The sequence below is a fragment of the Maniola hyperantus genome, chromosome 10 (assembly GCF_902806685.2).
Source record: "Maniola hyperantus chromosome 10, iAphHyp1.2, whole genome shotgun sequence".
Classification (NCBI taxonomy): Eukaryota; Metazoa; Arthropoda; class Insecta; order Lepidoptera; family Nymphalidae; genus Maniola; species Maniola hyperantus.
Genome location: NC_048545.1, coordinates 5,043,244 through 5,069,974, shown reverse-complemented (window position 1 = coordinate 5,069,974; position 26,731 = coordinate 5,043,244). Strand labels below are relative to the sequence as shown.

Sequence of the window (26,731 nt, the reverse complement as noted above, 5' to 3'; positions counted from 1 at the left end):
TTAGTTTTCCGGTACAAAAAAGCTAGCGGACCGACACACACACTTTCGCATTAATATTATTAGTATGGATTATTTTAAGACCAAAACGAATTCGATACAAAGTACCTACATTGCCTTTCTATCAGAATGATAAAAGTATGCGTCAAGGCCCGTGTAAGCGCAAGTACGAGTAGAAGATACCTAGCGTGCCGACTCCGGCCACACAATGAGGGGACGACGTTGATTGATGACTTCACATCGAACGAATACATTACGATTTTTGCTTTCATTTCGTTTGATTCGAATAGCGCAAGGTTACGATATGATACGATTGACTGCTCAAAGGATGCTATTGCAGTACAAAAACCTTACATGGTAACTGATGCTACTTTTTGCTTTTAAGAATACTTATATATAATGAAAGGAAAAGCTGTATAACGGACTGACTGACTGACGGATTGACTGACTGACTGACTGATCTATCAACGCACAGCTCATACTACTGGATGAAATTGGCATGCATAGGTATAGCTATTACGACGTAGAAATCTGCTAAGAAAGGATTTTTTAAATTTAACCCCTAAGGGGGTAAGAATATAGGGGTTTGAAATTTGTGTAGCCACACGCACTCCACACACTCCACGCTAACAAAGTCGCGGGAATGCAGCCAGTATCTTGGCACCATTTCACGCGGGCATGATTTGTATTGTAGGTTATTAGATAAGGTTAGCTTTAAGCTTTATTGTAATAAGTATGTACTAAAATAAATTTTAAAAAAAAGTTCTTATAGAAAAGATAGTTGTAAGATAAAGTGACTGTTGAAAAAAACATGCTAATACAAATTTTGAAAATATTTTTTTTGTATTTTCGAGGCGTTTTAGCAAGATATTTGGCATTGTTGCACCTACTAAGTTCTATAAAGAATATTTGATTTTAATATTCCTAGCCTGTTATGTTTGAAGTTCTGAAAGCAAAAGCTGTCTATACTAATATTGTAAAGAGTATAGGAAATATTTGTAAGTTTGGATGTTTTGATGTTGGATATTCTTCAAATTTTTAAAATTCTCTCACTGATAGCTACATAGTTAGATAGCTGCATTATCCCCAAGTGCTATAAGGCTATAAAGTATAAATTATATACCTATATCACGTGGATGAAGTCGCGGGCATAAGCTTGTGTTAAAATAAACACAAAGGCGTAGGAACCTCTCGCAGGGGCAGAAAGCAAGACCAACAAATGAATCAAAAGTTGGAGCTTTTTGCTAAATAATCTAACTGATACTTGGCCTACCTAGAGAGTAGGTATAGAAATAAGAAACATCGCATAATTTTGTATTTAGACTATATTATTTTATTGGTTTTATATTCACATTTTTTCACAATAATCGTAGTTACAAAACAATGTTTCCGTTAAAAATTATACTTTTTATTTTGTACTTACGCCTAAGTCATTGTCTAAATCACATTTTAGCTAGGTATATAAAATTATCTCTAAGGAGTAGTAAAGTGTAGATTCATGATTAATAAACAAAAGGCAAAATGAACACAAATTGTATTTGATTAATTGTATTTGTTGTATTTGAGGCAACAATGATAAACAAAAAATCATAAATATCTTATAAGTCCCGCAAATTGCTATTGCGCTGGAACCATGACTCATTAACATCGAAATGACGTCATTTTGACGTCAGCCGAAATAAAACTATACCATCGGCTCGAAACTTCAGTCTAGTGCTGACGTCGCCAAAATGGTGGCCACGCGCAAAAGCAATTTGCGGGACTTATACTAAGAATAAATATAACCAACTACAGGTACTTTTCACAAACAGACGTAGCAAAAAATCTAATATTTTTTAGTTAATAAGTAGGTAGGTATTAACTTATTCTTGTTTACAAAATTAAGAAAATTGTGACAATTTAAACAATTTAAACATTTAAACAGACACAAAATATGATGACCTTAGGTTAGGTATTTATATACGGGTTTATGTCATACTCTGAGTCTGTTTTAAACAAGTATTAAATATATTTTAAATCGCCAAGGGTAAATGCTATATTTTTAAGGGGAATCCAAAAATAACCAATAGATATTATTTGCAGGCACATTTTTTGCAAATACTATATAGAAGTAAGTATAAGTATATTTTTGCAAAATTATCAACTATTAAGTGTAACTCTATGTATTGGTAACTGGTTATTTTACATCCGTGAAATATATTTTTTTTAATTTTTACAGTTACTTTAACTTAGTCGACAATGACTTAATGAATAAAGTACAAATTCAACACTCAGCTCAGATGTCCTTTCCTACCCTAAAATAATCACACTTTTGACATTGTAAAGTTTTCCACTTAACATTATCCAAACATCCAAAATTTTGACTGGTAGGTATACACTATTATTACTTACACAACTTAAATTAACTTAATTTACTGTATAATCATCACTTTATAACACCTTTTTAACACGAAGGAATGGTAAGAATTTATTCAAAGTCCATCAATGAAAATATAGCATCTCCTTTAAATACTAAAGATTATAAGGCGGTGAGACCATAGTCTGATTTTATAACTGGTGTGTTTCCTGTACCAATACCTGTTCCGCAGCCAGTGTTACCAACTGGTGAGCCATGGGCCGATAAGTTCGCAACAAGAGATGGGTCCATGCCTGCATGAAGTCCCATCATATGCAAGTGATGCGCAGTCATAGAATGGCCTGGATTCATTTGATTGCCTGAATGCGACATGGGACTGATCGCAGGATCATGCGACATATTCTGTTGTGCTCCAACACAATGTAATTCATTCATTATATTATCCGTTACATTTTCTATGCTATCAGGCCGCCCATTATTATTCGATTTCTTCTTATCATTATTATTGGAATTCTTATTCGATCTACTCTTTGGTGCACCCTTAGTCGTGGTCGTTGTGACGCCGGCTGGATTAGTTTTTCTTCTAACATTTTTGGTATTCGGTAATTTATTATCTTTTTTCCATTTCATCCGTCTATTTTGAAACCATATTTTGATTTGCCTCTCGGATAGGACTAGAGTATGAGCTATTTCTATTCTTCTTCTTCTCGTTAGGTACCGATTGTAATGGAATTCTTTCTCCAGTTCTAATATTTGGTGCCTCGTGTACGCCGTCCGCTGTCTTTTGGGCTCCATTCCCGGTTGATAGGTCCCATTAGCTGTGAAAAAAATAAAATATTTTATTTTTCTAATTAAAAACATGTAGGAGCCTTATCTTAAATTCTAAATCAGTATGAAAGGCTATGCAGTGATAACCTAATAGCTGTTAAAATGTCGGCCTTCTTTTTGGACAATTCGACAGTTCGATCCCGAGCACAATATAGTTCTTACATTTCAGAGCTACGTGCGCTAATATCACTTGCTTTAACGACGAAGGAAAACATCGTGAGGAAACCTGCATGCTTGAGAGTTCTCCATAACGGTTTCAAAAATGTGTAAAGTCTACCAACCGGCACTTGGCCAGCTTAGTCGGTATGGCCAAACCCTTCTCATTCTGAGAGGAGCCGGCCGGCCGGTGATGAATAGAATAGAATGAATAGAATAGAATGTTTTTTTTATTCATGTAAACTTTTTAAAAGTGCTTATGAATAGTCAGGTAGTTTTAATTTACCACTGGTTCGGAATGCCGTTCCTACCGAGAAGAACCAGCAAGAAACTCGGCGAAAGGAAGAAGATGGGTTGTTCATGATGAAGAGATACCTACTATAACGTTTTTCTTGCTGTACATTCTTTACTACTGTAAAAGGTGGTCTTTTAAAATTGCTCTACGAAGTATTATTTTAGACTCTTGAACGGAAATGCTTGCTAACCGTGAACAAAATCTTCTGATTACGGAAAAAATAACCAGACATGACTATTTGTAAATAGCTAGCTAGATATATCGTGTACCTACTTCATATAAAGCAGCGTTGCGTGCCAGGGACTTTACTGAATAATGTATGTGGTAACAACCTCTCGGGGCACAGTTAATTAATGTGCATAATAATTACACGTGTACATGGGCTTCCTTTTCGCTTTTGATTAATTGCGTTTAGCAAATTAGTTTATATAACAAGCAGGCAATAAGTACTTGCGTGGACTTCGTCTGTTAGCTCGATTAGTTTATGATTATAAATTAATGTAACACCTAGGTATTTTCCGCGACAGGTTGAGATGGAAATCGGGGTATGAGGCCGGGGGACGCCCCGCACACCCGCATCAGGTTGGCACGGGGGCTGTACGGGTGTGCGGGGCTTCCCTTCCTGATTGCTGTTTCTACCTGTCGCGTAATATTGTACCCCTAATTGTCAAAAGTATAAATCTAAAGCTATTATGTCCAATAGCAATGAAACTTGCAGAAGTTGTTATCATTATCATGTCAATGTCATGATCTACAAATTATACCTACTTGACAAAACTGAGCTTATATTTACTTAATTACTTATTTATTTACTGAATTTCTGCATAATAGTATTTTATTGCCAGTGTACACTTGGCCTAAAACTTAAAACGAAACTCATCCAAAATGAAAATCAATTATTATCAAAACGTTATGTGGATCCTGTAACTGAAATAAAAGATACCTACCTACCTATTTACAATTTGGTAAAATATAAGATTTGATTTGATTTGTTTTTATGTAGGTAGTCCCTGAATATTTGTACCTTCTTACTAAGTAGGTACTTTTGAGTGGGTATGTATAGTAATATTAGTACACATAAAGATTTACTATTATAAATCATAACAAATAAATAATCTCTATTTACTAAAAATACCTACCTCTCTATTACAATTAATATACCTAAAGAGACGTTTATTACGAACAATATTACCATTGTCAAATGTCATCACAAAGTGTTCCCTTTATATACCGATCTTCAGCAAAATAACAAAGGACCGTTGTCATACGAAGGTACATAAAAATAGATATATAAAGACATTTTTCAAATTTCATACAGTCGCTCTATCAAACGCTTAGTCCTAATTAATCACAAAGGGTTTGTGACCTTAAATATTTATAATAGAATTCAGCACAATAGTTACTTAGCAAAGAATCAGCGAAGGCATTGTATGAAAATTCTTAATTTCCTTTCTACGAAATTGCTTTTGTACGCAAACTTAAAAGAACCTTCGTGGAACAGCTTTTTATGAAAAGCTTTATTTAGTAAATGCGAAAAATGTAAAGAAGGTAAAACTCAATTTATTTTGCTTGTCTAACATCTAAGTAAAGAAATATCTAAATCCATACTATTCATACTTCCATGTAGATAGATATTAGATGATAGACGCTGGGATCCTACCCCAACGTCTATCAGTTTTACAAAGTGTGTGCCCAGCCCATGGCCATTTCAGCTACGCAATTCGCTGAGCTATATCGGTTACTCTTAGTTCTCCTACGGATCTCGTCGTTTCTGGTTTGATTACGTAGAGAAACTCCAAGCATAGCTCTCTTCATCGCCCACTGAGTGACTTTGGGCTTTCTTATGAGGTCCATAGTTAGCGATCTTGTCTCAGATCCATTATGTTATCAGTGGCAACACGCACTGTCCAAGCTTTGAACACGTACCTACTGTCTTCTTACTGTATAGAATATAGTTGATTTGATTTTTTTGCTTCTTACGTTGTGACGAAATTACAGGCGTGTAAAAAGGAACAGAAAGGGCGATGAACACTGAGAGCTGATTGTTATAGTGGTGACAAATTTGTTACATAAATGCGGTAGGTCGTTGGCGAACAGCCACTTATATTATTTCAGCAGTTCTATAAATAGAGATTGAAAAATATTCTTTAAAATATATTGTTTCGAAACATAGGTTACTGCTAAATTGAACTGCTGCTGTAACTATTTATTTATGTATCAAGTATCCAAGTATCTTTTCTATCTTCAGTCCTACCATGTAGGTAACTTTAATGATGTGTGGTTTGCATTTGCCCACCGAGATTTAATCTAGCTCTGACAAGATCGACAACATAGATTAAAAGCACTAGGTACTACACAAGTAAATAGTAAATACATTTGTAAATAATAATTAGTGTTTCATCATGATCACTACAGAGCACGGGTCTCCTCTCACAGTAAGAAGGGGCTTGACCATAGTCTACCACTCTGGCCAAGTGAGGATTGGCAGACTTGACATACCTTTGAAAACATTATGGAGAACTCTCAGGCAAGCAGGTTTCCACACTATGTTTTCTTTCACCGTTTAAACAAATGATATTTTAATTAGGTAATTTAAAACGCACATAACTTCGAAAACCGATTCTGATAACCGATTGGAAGGCGGACGTCCTAACCACCAGGTTACCACAGCTTTTAGACAATTAGTGTTTTCTTACCTGTATTTAAAAATACCTAGGTATATTATGCACTAACAGTTGCCAGCGACTTCGTCTGCGTAAAATTTTTGGGTTTCCCATGAGATTAGAAATTTTCCCACTGCAAAAGGCCTCACATTACCGACCTACCTACTCACTCAGGTACGGAACCTAAAATATCTAAATGGCGATTTTCATATTGGAACATAGGACAACAACTTCAAAAACATAGGACTTTTATATAACAGCATATTCCAATAAAATATACCTATTTCCTATACCTACCTACTGACAGCCTATCAAAGTAAATTTATTCGTATTTATACACAAAAGTGTAGGGAGGCTTTTTTTCTTATTACAGCCAAAATACAAAAGTTAATATAAACTCACCCTATTGAAAGAGATTTGCCCCAAAATCATTAAACAAGGTCGAAATGACTAAGCAATAATTCAGGAATGCTTTTGCAAAGGGATACAAAACCAGCAAAGAATTCTTCGAGACTGACCGCAGAGTGGCATGGTATGTGCGGTTGGCGGCTGGCCTCTGAGATTTCACCTAGCCGTGACAGGGGATGGACAAATATAGATTGAAAGCGCTAGACACAAATATTTTTGTAAACAGAAACATTGGTGTTTATGTTTATGGTCTTTTGCAGTGGTGTTTTCGACAACATTTTCACGTACGTTTAAGCATGGTTGAAGCACATCAGACGCAACTAAAATGCGTTTGCAAACGCGACGCATTTCTATCCTGAAGTTTGCACATATTGACGTTTGCAGTGCATCACTTATCAACGTGCGTTCGTGAAACGGCCGTAGACTGCGTCTGAAAATCGACGCCTGCAAGGAAAAACATTGTATTTCCGATTTTGGCGGTCTTGGGTACATATTTAATCTAAATATAGGTATTAAAACTCCTGACTTACTGACTAACCCATCACACCCATCCCAAACCCTTGGGCCTAGAAAGCTGGACCTAGTGCAACAAAATTTTAGCAAATGGATGTGTTCTAGTGGTAACTTAATCAAAATATGGGATCCACAATTTTAAGAAGAATAAAATTATCTCACGAAAAGATAGTGAAAATTTGTTATTTAGCCCAGCACAATCTTAAAGACAGCTTACAATCTGAGAAATACAATTTCATTAAAATTACCATAGGCTTATAATAATTTAAATGGATGGCGTGCGTATTCCCCACGTTGACCGCAAGCCTCTATCTGTCGAGCCATCCTGGTAGGGCGTTCAATATGCTCAGTACCCGTAGTACAAGATTTTACGTCTCACCAAACGAAACCAAATTCGAGAGTCAAAATACTTCCGCGTTACAGTAAAATGGACCTAAACAGCCTTGAATTAAAGTCAAATATTCAATGCCACTGATTTTAATTTCGCAATGTTTCCGCTTGGAGCGCTGGCTGTAGAAGTGTAGACAAACTTGAGCTTTAAAACGTAAGTATTTCGACTCTCGAATTTGGTTTGGTTTGGTGAGACGTAAAATCTTGTACTACGGGTACTGGAGACGCTGAACCGCATGCTGAGGTCTGATAGGCACTATAGGCAGTGACGTCGCTAAATACGCCGCATCGTCAGCGTAGAGAGCGTGAGTGGAGTCGGGGCTGGACGGAATGTCGTCCGTGTATGTCGCGTTAAGGACTGGCAAAAGACAAGAGCCTATATAAATGAAAATGTATCCTTCAGGTAACCTATAATTAGCTTTTTTCAAGTTCAGTTACTACGTGGTTCACACACACACACACAAAAACGAACTGTCTATGTCTGCAATTTTATAACATATACTTACGATCTACTCACAGCAGCTGGTAATTATAGTAAACAATTATGCTAATAACGGAATCCAGCTCTGTAATGAACCTCAAGTGAGGTAGGTATAGCTTTAATTACTTATTGTTTACCACGCTAAAATTGAAACCCGTTAGGCTACCGTGCACCGGACACAACGCAAGTAGTACTCGATCTTCGCTTCGTTAGCCACTATCACGTCATCGGACGATGACAATCTGAATTGAATTACGGACTACCTGCGAGCGTGTGGTCTCATAAGAGATCTTTTAATCTCAGGTCCATCTCGCGACATACCCTATCAAACCCGCTCGGTGGTCCTTCATTACGACCAGCTTACCAACTTGTACCACCATTATGGAGTGAAAAATGATGCTGCACTGACAGGTGTCGATAAGGGGTGCACCACGATTTTGTATTGCGAATGATCTTATGTTATTGAACACTATAGTTTTGCTCTCCGACTTCATCGGCTCCCATTTATTCAAATCCTCTACAAATCGCCTTAGGTTCTGGTGACTCACGTGATAAACGGTACAACCTTCATAGTTGATTTATTACTAGATGATGCATGCGACTTCGTCTGCGTGGATTAAGCTTTTTAAAAATTGGTTAAATGCCTTTATAATATTATTAGTAAGGATTCCTTAGCTAAATAATTCCACAACTGACTTAGCTAGGATATAGATACTTAATTTTTAAAATCCCTATTTGAGGGGAAGAGTATGAAAAACCTTCTAAAAGTTTCCTGGAGCCATTTGGGGTAACTGAACGCAGTGGGTAAGTCAGCGAACTGCATAATATATCTCCGGACCTAAGTGCGAGGGAGGGTTTGTTTGACTGAAACAAGGATGCCGGATTGGAAAACTAGTTTTGAGATGACACTGCACAATATTGTGATGTTTCTTTAACTTTTTCTTCATTACTAATCTAATTTACTCATTTACTACATTCATTGGTAATTTTTGGCATTTTGGTAAATCCTGTCACGTCCAAGTTTTAGATCCGATACTCGTCAGTAATGTTTTCTTTGATATGTAAGAAATAATATTGAGGTTATGTTTGTTGCCTAAACCAGTATCAACCTTAATTTGTATGTATTTTGGCTCCTTAAGAGTGTGCTCGGGTAAGTAGGTACGCGCATGCGTGCACTCATGCTCATGATCCTCATCATGAGGAGTGAAGGTAGCCAGTTGGAATTTTCATAGAATACGTGTTACTAATACCTACCACCGACCGACCGACCATCAAAAAGTGTAATTTATTACCTATTTTGAATAACTTATTTGACTTTGACTTTATCTTACTTTGAAAATCGAAAATACTACTTAATTATTATTTGTTTAGGAGTAATTTTTTTAGCGGAGTAGCCACAAATTCACGGTTTTCGGACTTTTCCCCTTACTTTTGCTACAAGATCTACCTATCTGCCAAATTTCATGATTCTAGGTCAACGGGAAATACCCTACAGGTTTCTCGACAGACAGACAGACAGGCAGGCAGGCAGACAGACAGACAGACAACAAAGTGGTATAAATAATGACTTAGTTAATTTGCTGGCTAAGCTCCTCTAAGATCCATCATAATTTGTCAGTCTGTTTGTTTGTTTGTCTGTTCGAAATAAATTTTGAAATCTATTTTAAATTGTCTTCCCAATGAGGTAAAGGCTTGAAATTTTAATCATAGGTTGGAACTAGATTATAATGAACAGTAACTTGCTTTTGTGTCTGTCTGTTTGTTAGTTAATCATCTTCCCGAAAAAATCTGCAATCGGTTTTAAACTAACTTCCCGGTGAGATAGAGGCTTGAAATTTTAAAAATATAGATTGGAATTGGATGACGATGCAAAATTGATTTTTTTGTCTCTGTGTTTGTTCAGAGAATGCGTTTACTTACCCCATATGCGTTTACTTAGCCCCACAGAGATGCGTTAACCGCAATTCAGGGCAAGTGAACCGGTTTTGACGAAATTTGGTACAGATGTAGCTTGCATCCTGGGGAAGGACACACCTAGGCTACTTTTTATCCCGGAAAATCAAAGAGTTCCCACGGGATTCTTAAAAACGTAAATCCACGCGGACGAAATCGTGGTCATCATCTAGTAAGAAATAGTTTTAATTGGTTTGATTTTCTATTTTAATTTAAAGACATAAAATTTAAAATATTTTAGTTTCCTTAGTTTTATTATTTATTAAAACATACCTAGTTAAGTTTTAAAGGTAAAAGGGTGACTTTTACCTTTAAAACGGCCCAACAGTTTAACTGATTTTCTTGAAATTTGGTAGGTACAGAGTTAGCTTACACCCCGGGGAAGGAAATAGACTACTTTTTATCCCGGAAAATCAAAGTAGATACGGGATTTTTAAAAACCTAAATCACCGCGGATGAAGTCGCGGGCATCACCTAGTAGGTACTTACCTATCTAATTTAATGCTCTATTTTACATTCAAATTATTTTAGTACCAAATTATACCGACTAGTATCATACACATTACAATATTGTGATAACAATTTAAGATAATAATTAAGATTAAATCTTTCACTATCATCGGCTTAAAGAAAAGTTTCTTGTGTGGCATGCATGGCATTTCTATGTGTCGTAGTTACTTGCACAGTAGCTAGAGTGCTTGGTCATTGGCCATTGCTATTCAGATAGTTAGGTATAGTACGCGACAGGTTGGGATGACAATCGGGGTATATCATACAGACAGACAGACAGACAGACAGTCAGTTTTGTAGCTAGTAAAACATAGTTTGCAAGTCACTTTTTTTGTGTAAACAGTAACCAAAGTTTTTGTAACTGTATACAAAACATTTCTTTCAGTGTACAGTACACAGTAGTCTAGTACCTAAGGATGCTCAGATTTCTTTCTGGGGCACATTCACTTATGCATTATTTATAAAATCTTTTATGGATAGTGTATGGTAAATTGATATATTTTAAAATGCAAACTTATAAGAAGGAGTTCTCAAAAAATTCATTTTGTATCAGACAAAAATATTTTAAGTATGCTGTTCAACTTTTCTTGCTTACTTATTAGAATAATAGCGAATCATGGCAATATATGTATCTAGCTGATGCCCGCGACTTCGTCCGCGTGGATTTAGCTTAGCTAGCTTTAAAAATCCTGTGGGAACTCTTCAATTTTCCGGGATAAAAAGTAGCCTATGTCCTGTAAGCTATCTCTCTAACAAATTTCGTCAAAATCGGTTGAACGGTTAAGCCATGAAAAGCTAGCACACAGACAGACAGACAGACAGACACACTTTCACATTTATAATATTAGTATGGATTAATTTTCAAATACAACTATTAACTACAGTAAATTTTAATTTAGATCTTTGAAATCAATTTACAATCAAAAATCTATATAGACAGAGGTATGTTTTTTTGAATTATGCGAAATACTGTAAGTACTTATCTAATAGTGTCTTAGATACCTACTCGTAATAATAAAATCTAAGGTAAGTAAGATACACATGTCACATGACCTCGTAGGTCAAGTCACAAAAAGCTGAACACAATACATATAATTTAGACACGAGAATCTTTGGAGAAGCTGTCAACAATGTATGGTAATGCCTTGCGTGACGAATACATCTTGAATATGATATCATACCGAGACATTCATCATACTTACAAATGGGTTTCTCGATTATGTAAAAACTTGCAAGGAATACTTATATGTACCTAATAGGTATAGATATAAACATCATAAGCCGACATTGCAGGATATAAATTTATTTCAGCAGATCTATAAAAACTCTATTGCAAAAAACAGGCAGTTTTGATTTTTTGTTTTACAATTATTAAAAAATAAAAAAATAAAAAATAAAAATCTTTTTTATTCGAATAAACTTTTACAAGTACTTACGAATAGTCGGATGCATCTACCACTGGTTATTATTTATCTAATAGTAGGTAAGTAATACTTTTATTTATTTATTTAATAATAGTAGGTACCTACTACAGAGTTTTCAATGCTTAAAATGTGGGTTTTACCGGCATGAATCAATAACTTGATAGAACGAACCTGGACTCGTTATTAAGAAACGGGTATTCTTCAGAAGAGATAAGAATCTTACAGAAAACATTCCCTTGAGCCACGGGATGACCGTATTAGTGAAGGAAGCGGAAGAGCAGCTACCCACATGGACCTCAAAAATAACCTAGAAGAAGTACAGGGAGCTCAAGTTAGCTTATGGACTATGAACAGGAGGCTTCTGGTGACCAATATACGCAGTTGGTGGCAGCCAGCGTGGGGCCCTAAACTACTCCTTGAGCACCGGAATGCCCGTTTGAATTTGGCAACTAAGTGTGCATCCTGAACACAATTGAACTGAAGTAGGTAGGACAACTTTTTCTTATCAAGAATTTCTGATAGGTATAGCTTCTGAACAGCCATATTAAAACTGCAATATCCCCCTACGAATATTGTTATTCGTAGAGTGACACTATAGGTAGACACTTTTGAGATATGCAGTCTATTTAGCTGCAAAACAGCTCCAAGGTATCACACAGTAATAAAAATGCAGTGCTGGATGAAATGTGTTTTTCAAAAGGGATTCTTTCAAATATACCTAGATAGCTCTACTGTACTGTAGTTGTACTGATAGCAGTACAATCTATTATTTCCTTGTAGTTAGAGTTGACTGCATTCATATTCTGATTTCAGTCATAAAAATTGAGATATCACAATGAGCTAAGGGTATTTTCAAAAACATAAAAACTAGAAACCAATATTCATTCAAGAGGATTTAACATTAAGTAATTCACTATCCTAACAGCTAAGGATTAAAAAGAGAAATTCTAAAATACTTCAACAATTTAGTATTTTGATGTCACATTCGACGCCCATAAAAAGCTCACTAGAAGGCCAATAATCTTCACGGCGGATTCCAGGCCGCAACCTCTATTTAAAAGATATAAAAATAAACGAGGCTCATTACCATGCTTGGGGTCTATTGTACCGCAACAAAGGTCCTGGCGTCTCGAAGGACCTTTCTAATGACACCACATTAGTAAACTGTCAAAACAAATCAAAAGACACTACTAAAAAATCTCAAGTATTTGTAAACTGCAGGATTATTGATTGGTGGCAATTTGTTAATTCTTTCAAGTGTGATACCGCAAACATCGGGGTTCTTAAAAGCCTATTTTGCACTCATGTTGGAGAGACAACAATGGACAAATCAAGCGGCAAAGGCAATATTAATGTGGCACGGTTAATCTCTTACCTTTTTTTCGTAAGGCAGTTAAGAATTGATTTAAATTGCATCTATAAAGCATAAGTAATTTGAAATTCCTTATGTTGGAATAAAAATTCTTGCAGTGAGTGCATGCTGTACCTACCTACTCACATGTTTTGATGTATCTTTACCTAAATATATCTAATACAACTTCTTTGATGGTCATGGAAATGGTATAGGTAAGTTACCTATCTTAGTAATTTTTTTTTAGTTACCTTTTCACATTTTTTAATACTTACCCACAATTCTATGAAATAATTTATTGTTATCGGATTTATGGCAAAGGATGGTTGGTTTATGGTTTGTTATAAGGATACGCAATAATATTTATCTAACTTATTTCAGATTATTGTAAGTGTAGATTAAGATATCTAGGTATATAACTAGATACCTAAACAATATCACATCTAGATCTAATAGCAACAATTCATTATTTTTATTTTACTTATTTAAATAACTTGTAGGTAGGTACTTACCTAAGTAATTTTACCAAAACCGGTGTCATTCATAAAAATCTGCTAATTTATTTAATTCAGAAGTCCACGCAAGTGTTTATTGTATAGGTAAATTTCTGTAAAAATATGTAAGCAGACATAGTTATTAATTTGTAGAGTACCTACCTATGTCTACATAATTTCATTGAGTTTGACTAGAATCAGAATCAAACTTGATCGTATGGAGCGTGCTTCAAAAGCACTCGTCCATATCTGGGACTATACCTAAGTATTCCTATTAAAAACGTTATAATACTTACACGCGCCAGCAACATGAATTTTCTTCATCCACGGATAGATAACCCTATCCGTGTTATCGGAACATATCGACGAATCATCGTCTTCAACGGGCGGACTATCTAGAAGTAATCTCTCATCATCCATCTCTGATACAGGTGAACCTTCTCGACCTAGGGCTTGAAGTTTCCTTGCAGCTGGTGCAGCTTCTTCTATATGCCTTTCTAATCTTAAGCCTAGCTCGGCCAGGCCTGGGGCGGTGTCATTGTGAGGGATGTAGCCGTGGTCTGCGTCTGACGGATGGGATGGCTCGGGTGGTCTCGGGGGAGGTGCCACAGGTGGGTGCTGAGGCAAAGGATGGTAATATCCTCCGTAGCCGTATCCTGTGCCAATTTGTACTGGGTATTGATGTTGGTAGCCATACTGTAGGTGTTGGTGCTGGTAGTACTCTCCTGGTGGGATGTAGTCCGCTTGGCTGTACTCTTCCGAGGGTGGGAACTTCGGGTCGGGCTGTGGCTGGTATCCACCGTTCATGAGGAAGGAGCTCATTATGGGCGTGGTCGATTCGGCGCATCACATCCCAGCACGCCTGTTAATATGGCCGCCACTCAACTAACGGGAGCATTTTTTTCCTTATATCCCCTGTAAAGAATGTGCTTGGTCTGATCCCTGTATAAGTAATTCTAGTAAAAGTATCCGGAGTGATGAAGAGCAATATTTTCAACGAGTTTAGCAATCAGATTTTAATAAGAATAAATTGATGTAGAGCTATATGTAAATAGTTTCCGATTGGTTTAGAAATTTGTAACTAGGTGTACCTACAGGTAGAGTTAATTAGTTAGGTATCTAGGTAAGTATACCTACCTAGGTATATAATTTTTTTAATTGTTCTGACCTGCTACCTTCTCGAAACTAAATGAAGTGGCTCTATGTGAAAATAGGCACCCTAAATGGTCATGTATTAGACCTTTACCACTTAATAGACCTACACGTAGGAATCTGGTGAGTAAAACTGAATGTGATACTTACAGTTTAGGTAAGTATAGGTAGGTAGGTATCTATTGGGTTTGTTATCCCTTTATTTGGGACCTCCAGTGGGACATCAAGTTCACTAAACTTTATTCACACATTATAAAGAACCTTCATACTCCGTTACTTGTGCTAAAATTACAAACTCTTAATTTCATGAAACCACTTACAATTTGAACAGTCCACAAAAATGTAAATCACACACACACAATGGTTCTAAAACAAACATCAAATCCACTTATTGGTAAAGTATTATCAATATTATTGCAAAGTCATTTGATTTATCACTTTTTGATAATAAACAATGGATGCTGAAGCGCGCACGCTCGCGACATTTTGAGACAATATACACTGCCCAGCACGCCAGCACACTCTGTCACTTTAAGGACTCCTATACATGTTCATCAATTTTTACATACCACCTTCCATTTTTAAGGCGGAGCTGTTCTTCGATACTCATAAACAATTCCGCTTTCAGCAATACAAACCTTATTTTCAGTGACGTACAGTTTACTTCTGAAAAACTTTGCTTTTGGAGCTTTAAACCATGACTACCATTCTCTACTTTACACACGTAAGCTGCTCTGGCCGTTCGAGAGGGACAGAAATATCGATAACCATTTTAGCATCACGAGCAAAAATATACCCGTTTCGTTCCGTTACACGCGTTTTTGTATGGGTTAGATAAAGAAGAAAATTTTAAGTCAATGCCATTGAAAAGTAGAGATTAAGAAGCTGTTTAATAATAATACAGAATGAACATGGTCTCCGTTCGCTACAACACGCCGCTTTTAAATATTTAATTTGCAATTTCCTTTATTTTTAAATGAAACCGAGCGTTTGTTTTATAGGCGTAAAATTAATGTATAAATTATATGAGACTAACTAGTTTATGAAAATATATACTTATATAGTAGGTAGGTACCCTATACGGTCATTTGCATCATGATAGCCATCAGTCAAGGAAATTAAAGTCTTGACTACTTCAATGATAAAATATCCAGAACATATTAATAGGTAGAACATACCTACCTACTTACCTACATCACAATCAGCACATAAAAATTAAGTGCCTAAGTGCCTAATCGTAAAAAGCTTCCTGTGCAAAGCAAAGATAATGACGAAGTAGGTACCTACCTAATGAAGGATTTATACAACAGAACTCTATCTAGTAGATACCTTCTTAGTACTTACGTACCTACTAACCTTTTAGATAGGTAGGATACTTATCTATGTATATAATATTATAAACCCATAAACCAATAGATAGGTATCACACAAAATAAAAAAACGGCCAAGTGCGAGTCAGACTCGCGCACCAAGGGTTCCGTACGCGGGTATTTCTTTCGACATATTGCACGATAAATCGAAAACTAGTAGGTAAGTATGCATAAAAATAAATAAAAATCTGTTTTAGAATGTAGGTACAGATAAAACCCTTTCTTGTGATATCCCTCTTGATATAGTTATCTTACTTAGAAAATTAAAAAAGTACTAATTATTATTTGTTTAGGAGTAATTTTTCTGGTGCTGTAGGTACCTACCTAACCACAAATTCACAGTTTACGGAATTTTGCCCTTACGTGTGCAATAAGACCCACCTACCTGTCAAATTTCATGATTCTAGGTCAACGAAAAGTGTGAAGTGTCCTACTTATAGGTTTCTTGATAGACACGATCTGACAGACAGACAACTAAGTAAGTGATCCTATAAGGGTTACTTTTTTCGTTATGAGGTTCGGAACCCTAGAAACTACAAATACTGATTTTAAAGTAGCAACATCATCCGACAACTTCACTAATACCAAATCAACTACCAATAAAAACAAAGCACAGTCACGCACGAAAGCCTATCATGCGCCTTAAGCCGCTAATACAACACTAACCGCCGACAAAGATGGTACAAATAAACAAAAATGTCCAGTGATTTTATTGAATTAGACGATCACAATGGTAGTATCAGCAATTCAGCAGGGGCGAACCGTGAGCTTGTGGGGCCCTGGGCTAATACTTATTTTAGGCCTGCCTAATTAGGTAGGTACCTACCTAATCAACTGATTGCCATTTTGTAAAAAAACTGTTTTTGATAATAATGTCCCTACTAGGTATCTACACGGTACCTATAGAATAAAATTATAAAGCAACTTTATCAACCTTGACATGAATTTCTAAAATTTTAGATATTTTTGAAAATTCACAATGACATCGATTCTGACGTCTTTCTCTAAACTACATTTTAGAGTAAGTATATGCATCTGAGCGCATCTTGTTCTTTTAATATTGCAAAAAATGAAATAAAATTAATTTTAAATTAAAGACACTTATTGCTAAGTATACCTATACCTATACAAAAAAAATACTAATGCTCAACACAGTCACGAGGTTTGATAGTTATAAATTAAATCAAGTTTGTCTGTCCTTTTTTATTAAATGTAATAATTTTTTTAATTCGCATCTTTTTCTTAACAATGGGTAAGAAAAAGATACGAATAGGTACTCTAAAATTTAGTTGCCATCAGAATCTGTGCCAATATTGACAATTTTGTCTTCAATGGGGGCTGGGGGCCCTTAATATCCACGGGGCCCTGGGCTGCAGCCAAAAAAGCCCTTAAGTATATTATAATAGATCCGCCCCTGAGTATCAGGCGAAACTGCAAAGTCATGACGGCTTCCAACCAACAAAAGGTGGGAACACCCGTTCAATGGAAGTTTGATCAGTAGGAACGGCACCTTTAGATGCTGGAGGCGATCCTATGATGTGATTTTGAAACATAATGTTGGAGCTATACATTTTGTTTTGTCATAAAAATTAGAGTCAATGATAAAAAGATTATCACTTGGTGAATGTAAAGCAGATTTTGATGGACTCAAGGTTGTACAAAATAAAATCTTAAGCTGCCTTCCGACTTATTGACCACCCAGTTAGTCTAAACTCAAAAGAGTTCTGACCTTCATCTAAATAGGTATAAAAAAAAGTCTTGCCTCACTCAAGGGCTGACTTCCAAACCCTTGGACCTTGAAAGCTGAAAATTTGCACAGAGATTGTCTTGATATTCTAGACATGAATTTCCCACGGAAATGGACGTTAGTAGGTAGGTAGGTACATTACAAAATATCTGTGGTATTTTTAAAGATGACTAATGGTTATTATGGTATGGTGTTAAGGTTTGTTCAGAAGTTAACACTGTCTACAAATACAAACTTTAAAGCAATCGCTGAAAATAGTTGACGAGACAATTTTAACTGACAGCCTCCTCATTCTGCCCATGACCTGTTACATATTTTCAACGTTCGGGATGATAAAAATAACAAACCTAATATACCGGATGTAACCAGAACGCCTGGCAAAAACGAAGACAGGTGAATGGTGATAGTACTGACGATTACTGATATGATACCACAAAAAATATAAAAAAACCCTATAGGTAGGTAATTTTGTTAATGTTTACGATATAAGTATTGCAAACAAAACATCTGACTGACGCTAGAGGTCAACAAACGTTGCGTAAGTAGGCCACTCGGAGTCAATGCCGCGTCGTAGGCGGGGTGTTAACCCGAGTTTTGCTAGCTATACATTGCGGGTTTGAAAAATACTAAATCACTAAAACTACAAAATGAGGCAAATAGTTACCTATTGGTATTGGAGTGTGTTTAGATAGTAGATAAGTAGGTATAACAATAAAGCTAAGTTTTTGCTATCATTCTGGTTACACCCTATATTTAAGTAGCAAAAATCGGTCAAGTGCGAGTCGGACTCGCACATGAAGGGTTCGTACCATCGTACAAAAATTATTTTAACATTTTTATGTGCAGCACTGCAAGTTAATCACAACAGTGCCATCTATAATGTGATTTAGTATGTAAATCAATTTTTTCGTGAACACATTTTTTTGTGACGTGATCACAAATTCATGGTTTTTTGCATTATTCCTTTACTTGTGCTATAAGACCTACCTACCTATCAAATTTCATGATTTTAGCTCAATGGGGAGTATACCCTAACAGGCAGATAGACAAACAAACAAAGTGATCCTATAAGAGTTCCTTTTTTCCTTTTGAAGTACGGAACCCTAAAAATAGATTTATAGTTACTTAACTTTTAAAAACAAAGGAAACGCTTTCGCTTTCTTAAAGACTTAATACTTTAACCTAATTTCACAATCCTATTTATTCAGTATCCTTGAAGGGAGAGTCCCTTAACGTACAAACTTTCTTCCGGAGCTACGGACGACGTACCTACTTTTGTTTTTCTCCTGAAGCTAACTTGACGCCGGCTCGTTCTATCCAGCGCCAACTTAATCCAAGTTTAATGAACAATACGACAGGCCTTTAATCAAACTTTGAAATTTCAAAACTCCCGGCTATACGAATGTAAATTCTATCAGTGAGCGACAAAATTGTTATTAAGTTGTTTCTTCCATTCAACAAAAGACCTTTCCATCGTATCCAAGCAAGAACTGAAGAAAAACCTATTTAGCCGACTTTGATCGTATTATTTGTTTCTTGTTTTGCTTTGGATACAGATTTTAGATTAATTAACTCGAAATTATTTTCAGAGACATTTATTTATAGATTCCGATTTAGTCTCGCATAGAACTCTTGACTCATCTACTTATGTAAAGTAGCTGCTTATGGCCCTGGAGGATACTATTAAATATCTTCTGGTACAGGATTTTAATATTCTGGCTCTCATTTTGACTTCAATTCAACAGTCGGAACCAACACTAATAATTTGGTAAGTAAGTTGGCTTCGCCGCGCCGGTATAATAAAGTTGACTCGCTCCAGCAATGCACGGGGCTGCAATGGCTTGTATAGTACGGTATAATAACATTGTAAATTGAAAAATTAAAAAGAGCAACCGCCGAGTTTCTTGCTGGTTCTTCTCGGTAGGAACGGTATTCCAAACCAGTGGTAAAATTAAAACTACCTGACTATTCATAAGCACTTGTAAAAAGTTTACATGAATAAAATAAAAAAAAAGATAAAGATGCTAGCCGTAGACAATTTAAGTAGGTAGGTACCTACTAATTTTCAACTAGAGCACCATTTTAATGCCGAATCAAAAGATTTAGTTAAGTACAGAAAATTACCAGAATTTGTAGCCTTCAAGTCAAGATATCGGATGTATTCTTATAAAATATAGGTAATAAATGTGGCACTAAATATTCATAAGGTTGGATATTTGTATGTTTGTTAGGTACTCCACCAAAATTACCAAACCGATTTGGCTGAAATTTTGAATGGAGATAGCTTAGGTCGGTAGGTAGTAGGTACCTGCCTATACCCTGAATTAACACTCAAGATTTTTATCCCGGAAAAGCAAAACCGTCATAGGTTTTCAAATCCTATTAGCCACGCAGACGAATTCGCTCATTTTTTGAATATTATTTTGAAATTCTGGCTGTTGCAATTTTCGAAAATAATTTGCGAAATATATTGGGGTTTCAAATGCAATTGGATATTTAAATTGCTCTCATTCCGCTTTTTGGATAGGGGATCGGATAGCCAATTTTCTGTAATGCCGGGTTGCGTTTCCTATCTTTGTAGGACGAAGTGCCGACATTTTTTGCAATCTCGCCCCTCCCATACCGAGGGCTGGATTAGATGCCAAAATGGGATGTGTGTATCCAATTTAGTAGGTTTATATAATATATACCTATTATATTTTCTCTGTAGATATAACTCAGCCAATTAACAGTTGTAATACTTTTGCAAACGGTGTGTGTTAGGTAGGTATAACTTTCTTCTTTTATTTTAATTGTTAATTGCTTAAATTGCTAAATAACTTGTCTATGTGACTCAAAGTCACATAGACAAGTTATTTCTTGATAGCTATTTCCAAATCACTACTACGTAGGTAGAAACATTAGATTATTATAATATTTATCACCGCAAAAGCCTTATCGACCGAAGCTCTTTAAAAACCAAGCACAAGTTTAGACGCGAAAATGTCATCGTACGTCAATCGTTAGACGGGAACTTTGCGCCCCTTTCCCCCTTTCTCGTGGGATGACGTCACAGAGGAATATGGAGGGTACCCCGTCACCTCAGCCCGGCCGCGTCACTCTAATAATTTTCGATGGCTAATCAAAGTTTCAACGTTGAAATATTGATGACTGTTATCTACAAAGTTGCTATCTTATAGGAGAACTTATGAGTATTTCTTACGAAATTGACTTTGTATTTCCTTCTTAGAGCTATTTTCCATATTTCAAGACAGGCTTTTCTTTTAAATGTGAACGGCTTTGCTTGTCATAGTAAGTACTTAAGTAAAGTAAAAGTAAAATATGCTTTATTGTACACCAAAACAAAAACAATAGACATATAACAAATACAGCATGTACAATAGGCGGCCTTATCGCTAAAATAGCGATCTCTTCCAGGCAACCTTAGGGTAGAGGATATTATAAAAATTAATGAAAGCGGAAGGGGTGTACTAATTAAATAAAGTAAATACACATAATATACGTATGTATATATATGTATGTATATAAATGAAAATACAACAGTAAATAAGAGAGGAATAGACGACAGATAAGTGGAATAAAAGTAAAAATAAATAAACACATCAAATGGAGGATAAATAAAATAGCTTCAATTTTGTTTTAAAAATAGATAGTGATTGAGACTGTTTGATATCCAAGGGGAGAGAATTCCATAGCAGTATAGCGGTAACAGTAAATGATTTAGCATAATTACTTATGTAGGTACTTTAAATTGTACCTACTGAATAGACACTTTAAGAGTTTGCAATATTTTTACTTAGCTTATCTATTCTATACCTAATATAAAAATGAATCACTAAATGTGTTGCTCATCGCAAATCTCGAGAACCGCTGAACCGATTTCTCCAATTCTTTTTTTATAATAGGTACTTGTTCCTTGAAGTACGGGGATGGTTCTTACGGAGAGAAAAAATTAATTCAACCTCCCCCTCAATTTTCTAAACTCCACCCGAGCGAAGCCGGGGCGTGTCAGCTAGTTAAGAATAAAGTTTAAACTAGGATTATTTGCAAAGGCCTAAGTGGCGAGATTCATTTAATAATAGATATATCAGGTAGGTACCTACTTAGGTACATCTTCAAATTTTATAAAAAATATTAATTGCATAGAAAACCCCAAATCAGTGCAAAAATGGTTTTCTAAGAATCTGATACAAAACAATATTACTTATGTTTCCTTTCACTTATCAAAGTACTTATGTCTCCAGCCTCCCCAGCAGACGAGTATATGACTCTCCAGAGCACAAGACCTGTTCTATAATACTTACTCCCTCTACTTTTATTTAATTAAAATTTCGAGTTTTCAATGTAATTCATATTAGAGCAAATTGCTAAAGCTAATAATCCCATATTTTGCCATTTCATACATACGTATGTCGCACAAAAACGTCAAATGTTACAGCGTTGAGGGGAGACGTTTGGTATACTTGACGAGATTGAAGATTGTGATACGTATAGCATTCTCAAAGTACAAGAAAATTGAACTCTGCTAAGAAATAAATAAGACTATAATTTGTTTGGGGTTTAAGGTATTCTTAAGGTTGTTTCCAGTTCAATGAGTGGAAGTTTCATTAATCAACAAGCAGTCGCGACAGTGCAGCGTCGCCTGGCGTCGTGGCTCGATTTTTTTCCTCTTTCGCCCTTACGTATATCGTACGCGATTTCCTGGGATTCTCAGGAACTGGGTGGTCGGTTTCTATCAATAGAAAAGAAGGTAGGTACCTATATAATTATTATTCTCTCAAGTCTCATACTCAAGAGATAATACTGCGGTTTACATCCCACGCCATAAGGCAGATAACTATGTGCCTAATTATATTTCACTACGATATCTTGGTAACTACATCTATATTTCATTTAATAGATCCTATTTGTTATCGTAAATAGTTTAATAATATAGACACGTTTTTAATTAATTACCATCTAAGTAGGTACCTACAATGATTTAACAAGATCAACTGCTTGCAGCCTCAACTTTTACCACTCACAAGGACCTAGCGCCGATTTCAGTTTCATAATCCACTTGTAATTAGAATCGCAGACAAATTAACAGTATTTCTGGACATCGGTTTATAGCTAATATATACCGAATTATAATAAAGATAAACCTTTCAGCTAAATTACTCAACGCTCCAAGAGACTTACTTTAGGTCACTATCAGTTTATAAAACATATACCTAAGTACCTAGGTACCTACTCATAGAGTAGGTAGTTCAATAACTTAAATTACAGTGTGAAATTAAAATATAGGTATAGGTACTTAGATGTCATGGGAAATGTAGAGTTAAGTAGGTAATTAGAAAATATCATTTGTACAGTACGCGCGGCGAGAGTTTGGCTTTGACCGTTATTGCGCAGAAATCAGAAATTGGGTATCAACGGGCAATTAGTGGGGTGCGGGGCGGGTGTGTAGGCGCACGCGGTGCTCTGATTGGCGCTCCACTGCTCCAGTCGTTCCCTGCCTCTGTTTGTACAATCACGTTCACAAGTGAATTGCTATTTTCGTTAATTGTTTATTATATAAGAATCTGAATAGCACTGCTGCTAAGACTTTTTTTTAATGTTAACTTTTGTATTTAATAATTATTTTAAGTTTTCTTTTGTTTGTATGTACCAATTTTACATGTATCTTGGAATAAATAATTTTATTAAAAAACAATTATTTAGAATTTTCATCGCTGTCTCTGTAAACTTTAAAAGGAAATAAACATTTTATATAAGTAAAATAAGTATCAATAGTTTTCATAAATGAAGAAGTTTATCTATTTCGTATTATTTTCTAGCATTATTACCACTGTACATGAATTTTGACCCACTCAAATATCCAACCTGGTACATAAAAAAGGAAAAGTATTGTGTGCGTGACAGTACCCATGCGCAGTAATCCCCTCCACCCGAAGGTCAAAGCCAAACTCTCGCCGCGCGATCTGTACAGTTTGTTATGTTTGGGTAACATAGCTATAGATACCAACCTACCTATCTAGAAACAAAACCACGTCTTAAAAGAACGTAGGGAAAGTTACACCTCACTTTAGCTAGCATAGAAAGCTTTTTTAACATAACACGGCTATTACCTATTCGAATAGTATTTTTCATCAAATAAGTACAGCCCAACAGTGCTTATCCAAACCCTAGTGGATGAGGGTGCGGAAATTTACATTTCAATGCATAATTTATCCCATGTACAGTGTCGAGGTGTAGCGTTCTCCGCGCCAAATAAATATTGCTTTTATCTGCCTCCGCCCTCAGTCACTCTTCGCACTTTATCCCGCGAATAATCCCTCCGGGAGTGAAGAGGGCTGTAACTCGTTTTTTTCATTTGATTTTTTTCAATTCAGTATGTAATGTGTGTTCAATGTATATAGGTTATAGAATAGAACGACGATTTAGTTAAGTACTATCCAAAACATATTTAAAATATGAATAATTCGAATCTCACTGTTCATCATCATCGTAAGTAGGCATTTCCTTATTATTACTCAGGGTCGTTATGCTTAGAGTTTCCTGATCCTTATATTCCCATATATTTCCGCATAGGTTGGTTCTCGTCTAATAGAGTGAAATTTCAACTCTTAGGCTGCATACCAGCTGTCATGTGATTCTCCTATATCCACCTTCTAATATTCTCATTGCTGCAGTGTATGCTCAGAAATGAATAATATAAAGAAATAAAAAATAGAAAGTGTACAATTAAAATGATATCTTAGGCATTGAACACGTTTTACCATTTCCTAGTGAATGCAGAACGCAGATCGCAATGCTCAATTTTTTGTCCAATCAATCTTGTTGACTGTTACATTACTTCTAAATCAACTCCAATTTCACGCGTCTACTATATCATGCGTCTTACTTTCTAGCCAGTGGCAAACTGATCGATTGCGCGGAAAATCGCACTGAACCACCGTAAATATTTTGACGTGTTCGAGCATCGTATTACGAAACAATCGCTTTCCAAATAACGAAGTATCTGCAGGGAGCGTTCAAAGACATCATACGAACCGAGAGTTTTGATAGATCGGTCCCGGGGGCCTGGAATCCAAACGGTAGCTTCACGGCTAACAATGGTCCGATCAGAAAGAATTACGTCGCTTGGGAGAGCCGTAAGTATAGTTTATTTGTTGTGAAAGTTAGGTGTCGCTTTTAAAACTATGATATCGTTCTTTCGATTTCTATAAAAATATTCATGGATGAGTTAAACGATTAATCGAAGTGTCGGCTAGGAGGACAGTAGATTTTAAAAAAGATGCGCCATAATATTATATTATGTAGGTAGGAGTTGTTTTCAAACACATTAAAATTTAGGAGTGATTGATTTATTTGCCTACAGATTAAGAAATTACCCTACAACCGATGGACAGCTGCGATCTTGCAAAATTGGAGAACGTGTTAACCTCAAACGTTCTATTTACCTAAGCAGTAAACGCTTAGGTATCTACTATATTTTTATGTAAACAATCGCTTATCAAAATTAGGTAGGTAGACGAATTTACCCACCGTAAGCGTCCTTTACACTGTGTGCGAGCGGTAGGTATTATCTAAGTTTTATTATTTTTCAAGCTTTGTCTGTTCGTCCTGGATTAAAACTGCAGTGTATTTTCAAATGCAAAATGCGCTAGAGATTCCCAACTGCTGCAAAACGGGCCGCAAAAAGCCCCGCTCGGCGCGGTCTCCACAGTGACAAATGATCTGGCGAAACGCGAGGATTTCAAAAATACCACTACGTTGCGATCGTAAAATGATTGGGAAAATAATTAACTGAAGGAGGCTTTATAAAAGCCGACTAAATTTTTCGGCTATAACTAAGTATGAAAAAAAGTTTTGAGAATTGCCTATACCTGAGTAGAAAAAAAATAAATTTGAACGTTGGTCAAATCTCTTTAGATCCGGACTTCTTGAGTATTTTGGCAATAACTAGGTATAAGTACTGGCGTAACAATATATCCAAACTGCATTTACTAAATTAATTAATATGTTAAATATTTCTAAGTATTTATATACTTAGAAATATTTAACATATTAATTAATTAATGTTATCATTAAGTTAATTTCTTTACTGAACATAGGTACCTAATACATTTCGGAGTTTTGGAGCGACACTCCGAACAAAAGCCCGGTAGATACCTAACCGATCCTCGCTGAGAAAAATAGTAGGAAAACCATTAATAACTGTCGCGCGGCTCCTTGTTAAATGCATACAATACTTGAAGCTTTTTAAACTCTTACAATAGCGACTTGGCTAAATTAAAAGTTTTTCGATACAGACGCGACATTGCACGGAACTTGAAAATGGGTAAGTAATAATTATACGCTAGTGGTACTGACAGCAAAAAAAATCCAATTATTACAAAACATTTGGGTAAGTTCATTCCATAACACTCCTATCCAGTTATTCCAGTCTAATTGAACTACCATTTAACAATAATTTCCTATTTCTATAAAAACTATAATTACTTGTCAATAGTGTTAAGACTCGAGACCTACTTAGGTATGTATGAGAAATATCAAAATTGTATTAGATACCTAATCATAAGGTTTGGGCTTCATCTAATCATAAGTACTTACTAGACTTTATTTACCTAAGAATAAGGTATATTGATCTTTGATTTA

The 26,731-nt window shown here is 35.8% G+C and overlaps 1 protein-coding gene across 2 annotated transcripts; it reads right to left on the bottom strand.

The window, feature by feature from the left end:
• Window positions 1–1,397: 1,397 nt before the first annotated feature.
• Window positions 1,398–15,482, bottom strand: Dfd (homeotic protein deformed). Of its 2 annotated transcripts, none has more exons than XM_069501595.1 (3): window positions 15,122–15,482; window positions 14,116–14,734; window positions 1,398–3,171 (listed from the first exon to the last, which is right to left on the bottom strand). In XM_069501595.1, the coding sequence occupies exons 2-3, from the start codon at window positions 14,639–14,641 to the stop codon at window positions 2,516–2,518; spliced, it is 1,182 nt and encodes a 393-aa protein (XP_069357696.1). In that variant the 5' UTR covers window positions 14,642–14,734; window positions 15,122–15,482; the 3' UTR covers window positions 1,398–2,515. The 2 variants fall into 2 exon arrangements, with proteins under 2 accessions (XP_069357696.1, XP_034828484.1); XM_034972593.2 differs by having other exon boundaries at window positions 15,292–15,482.
• Between the last annotated feature and the right edge of the window lie 11,249 nt (window positions 15,483–26,731).

Bases quoted from the DNA above. Each gene is read 5' to 3' on its own strand.
- Dfd (XM_069501595.1), bottom strand. From the start codon at position 14,641: ATGAGCTCCTTCCTCATGAACGGTGGATACCAGCCACAGCCCGACCCG. The intron at 3,172-14,115 runs GTAAGTATTATA...TTTTTTTCACAG, and splicing joins AATTCATGTTGCTGGCGCGT to CTAATGGGACCTATCAACCG.